The 9280-nt window shown below is 40.0% G+C and overlaps 1 protein-coding gene across 1 annotated transcript; it reads right to left on the bottom strand.

Annotated features, from left to right (window-relative positions):
* Nucleotides 1-8082: 8082 nt before the first annotated feature.
* On the bottom strand, nt 8083-8664 carry LOC140231079 (craniofacial development protein 2-like). Its single transcript, XM_072311230.1, has one exon. The coding sequence runs from the start codon at nt 8662-8664 to the stop codon at nt 8083-8085; it is 582 nt and encodes a 193-aa protein (XP_072167331.1).
* Nucleotides 8665-9280: the final 616 nt, after the last annotated feature.

Below are 9280 nucleotides of genomic sequence, written 5' to 3'. Positions count from 1 at the left end.
TTTCTTGAAAATCCTTTGGACACGGTTCACTTTCAACTCTAATCATTTTTGAAGGGATACCGCTACTGCTTTGAAAATTGGAATTGATCATAAACAGATCTCGAATGTGCTAATCGAGCGTGGTCAATTTCAGCTTAAACTGATAATCCCTTCATTGTTGTTGCTGCGGTGGATTACATACTGTTTTTTGTCACAGCCTCTTTTCTCGGTTCACTCTTTCCAGAGTGTGTGCTTTCTTTCCAATATGTAGATAGGTTAGCAGAGTCCATTTAAATGGAGTTATACATCATTTTAAAGCTTAAAGTCTGCTCTTTCAGAATCTACCCTTAACTAAAAATCCACGTCCGGCGACTCTTTGTTGGTTTTGTGAGATAAGGTCACAATTTGTAACATGGGTGCGGCTTGCTTCGTTCCATCGGGTGATCGCGTTTGCTTCGGATGGTCGCGACCCGACTTTCGTGAATATCATGCCCTCATATACGAAGGGTCGGGTTCGGTCGTGTAAAGTAATTACAATTAAACACAGATAGTCCTTGGCTTAAGCTGATCGTTGAAGTGTCGGGTGGCAGGGACGGCAAATCCGGTGAATGAATCAAACAAGATACATCAAACAGGCACATAAATAATACAATAATGGCAACAACGAATAAATGAATATAAGCATTAATATAAATGCGTGCCTGAATAAAACAAGAAGGGAGAAAATGATGCACGGATATGAGAAAGCTTTGGAGCACTTCCGATGAAACCGGCAAATCAAAACGTTAATATCACTGTTTGCACCTACACACACAGACAGCTGGACACTTACATGGGTACACACACACACACTCACACACACACTATTTTTTTCTCTCCCTTAATCAGTACCCATGTTGTTATTAAATTATTACTAATCTTTTGTCTGTTTCCACGGTTTCTGCTAATGAGAATACATTGTATAATTCAGGGTGAAAATAGATGTGAAATCGTATTTCCTTTTTGAACTAAAAGTCTCCATATTGTACTCAGTTCTAACAATCAATTCAAAGCTGTTCACCATTAGACGAACGAACAATAAAGAGCACTAGCATATGACTTCTCGATTCTTCTTCAAGGCAGCTATGATCATTTAATATCCAAGTTTGCATGTACAATGGACAAAAATAGAATATACATGGTAAAGCAGAGAACATGCTCTCCACCGGATCAGGAGGTCCGCGGGTCTACACTCAACAAACTTCATTTCCATTTTAGAGAGGTACTAAAAAGTTTTCCATTCACAATCTGATCAAATGTTGAAAGGAATCTTTTCACATAACTATATTTTCATATCTAAATAGAAGTTATCCTGTCCGTCAGAATAACACTTGCATTCACAGTGATCAAAAGGAATGTGTCCATAATGGTCCTGGCCTAGGACTTCAAAGTCAAAGAAATTTCGAAGTAATTTCTGGAATGATCGAAATATTGCCCTTGGTATAAGAGGAGTTCCTAAGAAAGTAATAAACCCCACTAACAGTAGTTTATCAGTGGAAAGAATTTGTGACCGAATATAGAATATACAACCTCGGGGATCACTCAAAGATTTTTCGAGTGATCCAAGGGGTCACTCCAAAATAAGTGAAAAAAACCCCGCATTTCAACTCCAAATTCACTACAATTTCATTCTAAAATAACTCTTTTCTGAAACTCACTCCTTTGTGAGTACTAAATGAACAATTTTGCTCAAATACACAGCATGGATTTGCATGAATGGATAAACAAATGCTATAACACTGTTTGCTTAGCCTGGCACCTTGGGTTCATAATTATGCACTCCTAACTTCTTCTCTTTATCTCTAATTACTGTCAAATACACCTAAATTTACAGCTGTTTCTCTGTTTCAGACCCAAATTAACTTCATGCGGTTCCCCTCTCTAAATAATACAGTGCTACATGTACTATCTTATCTACCCTGTATCATCATCACAACTAATATCAATTTCCTATATCATGCCTTACAATTACACTCATTAATGTTCACACACCATACATACAGCATTGTAACAAATTCTATGTACCCAATTCTATGTTCTATAATGTTTTGTTTGCATATAAGGTCTTCACTCCTTTAACTGACCTATACGAATACATGTATTATTCTTCCTTTTAGTTTCATCTCTCATATCCCGTCATCTTCATCTTCATGCTTTATACACAATGAACGCAACGTATTGTACACTGTACTTTTATGAGCTACGTATTGACTTGCCCTGAACTATAACATACGTTCTCTAGCTTATATAAACATGCATAGACCGTTCAAACCTTTCTTTCTAAATTGTCATATTACGCAATTATACCTTTTGTCATCGTTATACTCGTACATTATTTCAACATTCATCAACGGAATTAACTTTGCAATACTCACAACATTGGACTTAGGCCAATTAGTGTGAATTTACTTGCAGAAATCAATATATCCCCAAAGACCTTGGTCTGTGATATTTGAGGCTGGCAACTAACGCTCCTTATTGATAGAGTAACTCAATCCAGACAAATCCCTGCTTCTGACGTCACTGAAAACAAGCATATACTTTAAACTTAATATACTAGTATAATTTGATTTGTCTTAGTTATTCCATGTATCTCATCTGCATGGCTCCTTTTTTCTTTAATGATACTCTAGTATTGAGCATAACCTTAAATCTTAAACCTTGCAAGAGAGTCAAGAGTCAAGAGATAGAATAATATTACAATTTGAAATATTCATAAATTTCTAGGTTTGACTGTGACAGTCTTGAGGAGTTTTCAACAGTTTCAAGAGTGGTAGACAAGTTAACTTCCTTCATGATTCTGGTAGGGTTGGCAGTTCGACTGGAAAGCGCGCCCGTCCCTTTACTATACAGGAAGCTGACAGGGACCAGAAAGATGTCATACTTTCACTTTCATGATCAGCCAGGAATTGTTTGTGTAAGAGAGCACTTCTGGGATAACGAAAAAAGAATCTGTTTACTCGAGACAGCACGAGTGGCTCCTGCAAAGAGTATGGACCTGGCCAGGCACTATGTACATACAGTATAATATACGAAAGGTTTGATAGTCTGATGCGCTCGAAGATAATATCTTCGAGCACATCAGACTATCAGACCTTTCGTCAGGACAAGATGTAACCTGCTCCCAGCCCAAGAGACTGAAGCCTCATGATGGAACTTTGTTCTGTCATCCTCAACGTATTATACCCCCAGCCGCACATAGTGTGTAGAAATTTAATCACTCTAAGGTCAGGTGGCTGGGCGGGCGGGCGGTCGGTCGGTCGGTCCGTTGCAAAATCTTGTGGATCGAACTTACTCTTCTCATTTTTTGAGCAATTAACCCCAAATTTGACATGTGTGACCGCTATCAAAGGAAGATGTGCAAAACACCGTTTTCGTTACTATCGCATAACGCATTGCCATGGCAACGGCATATTTTTATTTAAAAATTGTGGATCGAACTACTCTCACTTTTTGAGCAATTAGTCCCAAATTTGGCATGTGTGACCGCTATCAAAGGTAGATATGCAAGACACCTTTTTCGTTACTATCGCATAACGCGTTGCCATGGCAACGGCATATTTTAATTTAGAAATTGTGGATCAAACTACTCTCACTTTTTGAGCAATTAATCCCAAATTTGGCATTGTTACCGCTTTCAAAAGAAGATGCGCAAGGCACCTTTTTCGTTAGTATTGCATAATTACAAAATGTTGTGGATCAAACTACTCTCACTTTTTTTTTTTTTTTTGCAATTCAGTTGAAATTTGGGATATACGATCATCATTGTAATGTGTAAACAAGTGCAAGACACTTTTTTGTGTGAATAAATCTGTTGCCATGGCAACAGCAGTTTTTCTTTTATACCAATCACACAAAAATATGTGGATTGCCCTAACTCCCTAAGTTTTTTTTTTTTTTACTATTATTATTTGACTTGAATTGTGGCACATGTGACCACTACAGTATGCAGGCTAGATGTGAAGAACACATCTTCTGTTGATGTTGAATAATGCGTTGCCATGGTAACAACATTTTTTCACTAAAAATCACCCAAAAATATTGTGGATTCAGCTAATTCCCTCGGTCTTTGAATAAATAGTTTTAAATTTGGCATATGTGACCGCTATGGTCGCAGATACGTAACCTTAATCTTTCGTCATAGTTAAACAATGAGTTGCCATGATAACAGCACATTTTGAATGAAAATAATTCAAAAATACTGTGGATTCAGTTAACTCCCTCAGTCTTTAAGCATTTAGCTTGAAATTTGTCACATGTGACCCTTTAATAGATGTGCAAACTTAATCTTTCGTCATTGTTAACTAATGTGTTGCCATGGTAACAGAATATTTTGAACGGAAATCATACAAAAATGTGTGGATTCAGTTAACTCAGTCTTTGAGCATTTGGCTTGAAATTCGCACGTGTTACCGCTATAGTACAAAGATGTGCAAGATTCATCTTTCATCATTGTTGAACAATGTGTTGCACTGGTAACAGTAGGCCCTATATTTTGAATAAAAATCATACAAAAATTTGGATTGACCTATCAAACTCTCTCAGTTTTTGAGCGTTTGGCTTCAAATTTGGCACATGTTAGCACTATATTACGTAGATGTGCAAAATTTATTTTTCTTCATTGTTGAAAAATGTGTTGCCATGGTAACAGCATAGTTTGAATGAAAATCATACAATAATATTGTGAATTCATCTAACTCCCTCAGCTTTTGAGCATTTGACTTGAAATTTGGCACATGTGACGGCTGTGATATATAGTTGTGCAAACTTCACTTTTTGTTAATGTCAAACATTGTGTTGCCATGGTAACAGCATTTTCTTATTAAAATAATTAAAATCATGGATATTGCCTATTTATCTATGTTACTCCGGTTATGAGCTCTTGCATGAGATACGGCACATGTGACTGTCAGTGGGCAAAATATACATTTATTCAATGTGGAGAAGGATGCCATGGTAACAATATTTTATCTTTGAATAAAAAAGCATACAAAATAATTGCTGGTTGGGCTAAGCCCCTTAGTGTTGCGTAGGGGTATCATTTCATTTCATTTATTTATTGTCCACAAAATGGATTTTTTTTTTTATTCAAGGGACATACAATGTACATAGATGCACATATATAAAACACACATTTCAAAATGAAGCATAGAAAATAACAACACACGTCATTAATTCATATAAAATTACTCAGAGAAACTTAAAGGGATGGTACAGTATTGGTGGAGATGAGAATTGGGCTTTTAACTTTTTACGAGATACCAAGAAAACACTTATGAAATAGTACAGAGCATACCATTTTAAGAGGAATTCAAAGTTTATTTGATGAAAATCGGGTTTGGAATGACTGAAACATCCCAAAACAAAGTAAAACAAAGCGATCGTAATAAAGTGTGGGTCCCACACTTATAAGAATCGCTCTGTTTTGGATATCTCAGCCATTTCAAAACCAATTTTCATCGAATAAACATTGAATTCCTCATTGAATTACTTCCTCTTTCATATTTCATAAAAGGTTTCTCATTATCTCACCAAATAATGTTAGAAACCTGAAATTAGGTCTCAACCAAAACTATACAATCCCTTTAACACTCAATGACAGAATATACATCCATGATATCCAGTATTGCACCTGTTTTTTCTATATCTATCCAAATATTATATATATAACAACAGTTGTAAAATACAATGAAATACAAAAAAAGAGACAAATAAGGCTGATAAAGCACATACAAACAAATATTGACATATCATCCTATGAAAATCTGAAACAACATTATCAATAAAAGACTTGCTACCTGCATAAAACTCCCCTTATAGAAACTCAACAAATTTGAACAACATCCCACAGAGAATGTGGCTGAAACAGCACACACAAGAATGTGCCAGATGCAACGCACACAAGAATGTAACATCTACAGCTACAGCACAAACAAGAATGCGAGTGAAATACACACACACGAGAATGTGGCATGGTATTTGCATTTGCACTATTTCCCAGACAGGGGTGATTTGCGCATGAGACAATATTCTCAACCTTCCTCATAATTCTCTGTCTACAGATATCATCCCATTGGTATTGCACACCAGTAATATTGCTTGCTTGTTTCAGTATCCTTATGATTTGAGCAGGTTCCCTTTCCTAAAACCGCTATACCAACCCACACATCTCAGCACTAATATACTCTCCACTATTACGGAGTAGAACAAATGTAAAAGGTAGTGTCAACATGTGCTGCAACTGAGCTTAAATCATTGGTATACAGTATGAACAGAACTTAAGACAAAACACACCCTTAAAAAACCCTATGTAAATTTTGATGGTATTAGACATGACTTATACTTACTTATCCCTCGACCTCTGCGATCGTTGGGGAGGTACGAGGAATAGTAAGCGGTCGACCGTTTCTATCCGGCTCTATCTTGGGCTGTTGTGAGGAGGTCTGACAAGGGTAGAGCTGTCCATTCCTTCACGTTGTCCAACCAGCTCTTTCTCTGTCGGCCGCGGCAGCACCACCTTCTTCAGTGCCCTGCATCACGGTCTTTGCAAGGCAGTCGTGCCGAATAACATGAACAAACCAGGCCAGCTTGCGTCTCTTGACCATTTGTAGGAGAGTCACTTGAGGCCCCACAAGGCTGGTGACCTTGTTTCGGACAAACTCATTAGTTTTGTGTTCCCAGTAGTTGATGCCAAGCTGTCTCCGCAGGTATTTGGTCTCAAAAGCTTGGATTCGCTTTTCTGATTCGGCCAGCACTGTCCATGTCTCGCATCCATAAAGGAGAATGGAAGTGACGAGAGACCTACATAACAAGTACTTTGTGTTAAAGCTAATGTTGCTATTCCATATTCTGTTGAGTCCCGCCATCGCTGCTGTTGCTGTGGCTATTCTGGTTCGAATTTCCCATGTACAGGTGCCATCCTTGTATATCGCTGATCCCAGGTATTTGAAGCTTGTCACCTCGTCTAAAGTCTCTCCATTCATAGTGATGTTTGTAGTGATGTTGTTTGGGCTATTGACCATCACTTTGGACTTTGCTGTACTCACTTCCATGCCATAGGCCTCTGCTCTGTCCACTAGTCTGTTGGTGAGGTCCTGTAATTCTCTGTTGGTGCCTCCCCTGAGGTCGATATCTTCCGCGAATCGAAGATTGCTGACGGGTCTACCACCAATTGAGATTGAAGTATGGTGGTTCTGTAGTGTTTCCTGCATGATCTTCTCCAGGAACAGATTGAATAAGACAGGAGAGAGTAAACAACCCTGCCTCACGCCAACTGTTGTCTTGAAGAACTCTCCCAACTGGCCTTTCATAAGCACTGCACTGCTAGAGTTTGCATAGAGAGCCTGAATAAACTGCACCAGTTGTTCGTCAATGCCAAAGTCTCTCATGATATTCCAGAAGCCATCGTGCCACACTCTATCAAAAGCCTTTTTAAAGTCGATAAAATTGTGGAAGAGGTCTCGCTGGTGTTGTAGATGCTTTTCGATCAGCACCCTGCAGTTAAAGATCTGTTCCACTGTGCTGCGGCCAGCTCTGAATCCTGCCTGTTCTTCTGCCAACAGCTCATCCGATTTGGTAGTCAGTCGGTTGAGGATAACTCTGAGCATTACCTTGCTGGGATGGCTGATGATACTTATGGTCCTGTGATTTTGATACTGCCTTGGGTAACCCTTCTTTGGAAGTGGAATGATCAGGGACTGGGTTCATTCTCTTGGCCATCTTTTCTCCTCCCATATATTCTGACATAGTGTCGTGAGGGCCTGGACTGTGGCTTCTCCTCCATATTTTAGTAGCTCAGTGGGGACATTATCCACCGGGGAATTCCCTGGTTTCAAACTGAGGATTGCCTTTTCTACCTCATCCTTTAGTACAGAGGACCCTTCTTCTTCATCATCTTTAACCTGTGTGTCTGCCTGTATGCTAGTGTCAAGGTGAAGCTGATAATTGTAGAGGTCACTACAGTAGTCAGTCCATCTTTTCGAAATTTCTTCGCTGTTTGTCAGGAGGTTACCATCTTTATCCTCTATGACAGGAGACTTTGGCTGGCTGGTTTTGGTCAGGGTCTTAAGAGTGTTGTGAACTTCCTTGATGTTTCCTGCAGTCAATCCTTTGTCTTTTTCTTGGTTTTTCATTGTATTTTGCTATTGTGGCCTCCAGCTGGTCATAGAACTCCTCAACTTCCTCATTATCATGGCCTGAAGTTGGGGCATAGGCCTGGATAATGGTCAATTTGTGTGGTCTGGCTGAGATGCGAATGGAGATCAGCCTGCTCCAGATTGGGGTGCAGCTGATGACACTGCCGGAAATTTCTTTCCTAGCAATAAATGCCACGCCGTGTTGATGCTTCCTCCCATCCTCGGAGAACCAGATCTTATGTCTTTCATCTGTGCAGGTTTCGCCAAAGCCAGTCCACCTGACCTCGCATAGTCCAACGATGTCCCAACGGTAGCGATCGAGCTCATGGGTCAGCTCATGGATCTTCCCGCAAGCGTGCAGGGTTCGGACATTCCATGTCCTGACAGTTATGCCCTTTGTTGGCAGCTTGATGGTGTTTTTCGCTCCAGTAGTCAACTTATCACGCCCACCCTGGAGTGAGTCAGCGGGACGCGCGGTCGTTGTTAGTCCGGGCCCCGACCGATCCGGCATGTTGGTACTTTGCTTCTTCTTCCTCATGTCTTTTCAGTGGGCTTGAGATAGCTTGGCGGCGCCCATCTCCTCTCCAAGCTTGTAACCGCAGGCCGTAGACCACTAATATAATGTGGGTTGCCCGCGATTGTGTACACTTGGCTGTTGAGTTCCCTCTGGGATCCTTCTCCGCCCTGGCCGCTGGCTGCTGTCGCTGCTCATCCGCTCAGTGGTGCAGTGTAAGACACCACCCCTCACGTGGTTTAGCCCACCAGCTAAGGCGGTTGACCGGGTCATGGCGCTTGGAGCCAAACACGTGAGAGATTTACGGGATGCGTGAGGACCAGTGATACCCATCCACAAAACCAGTAGGGTGCAGCATGCTAGGCAACAAAGGTACTACCTCTCCACAAGACCCCTATATACTCCAAGACATGACACCTGATTTAAAAAAAAAACAAACAAACAAACAAACAAAAACTGACTGAACTCTACTCCTTAAAAATCACTGATCCACAGTTGCAATATAGAATTGACCCCCAAATCTGCAACTTTCCAATTGACTTATTAAACCCCATTGTAGTAAATGCAGAGGAGAAATCAGCAAAAGTGACACAAACATACAATGTCCTATGTT

The sequence above is a fragment of the Diadema setosum genome, chromosome 7, assembly GCF_964275005.1.
Source record: "Diadema setosum chromosome 7, eeDiaSeto1, whole genome shotgun sequence".
NCBI classification, from domain to species: domain Eukaryota; kingdom Metazoa; phylum Echinodermata; class Echinoidea; order Diadematoida; family Diadematidae; genus Diadema; species Diadema setosum.
Note: the sequence above shows the minus strand (reverse complement) of the source record. Positions and strands in the feature narration are given on the sequence as shown.

What these genes read in the sequence shown, in the direction of transcription:
- LOC140231079 (XM_072311230.1), bottom strand. Translation starts at nt 8,664, where the DNA reads ATGCCGGATCGGTCGGGGCCCGGACTAACAACGACCGCGCGTCCCGCT.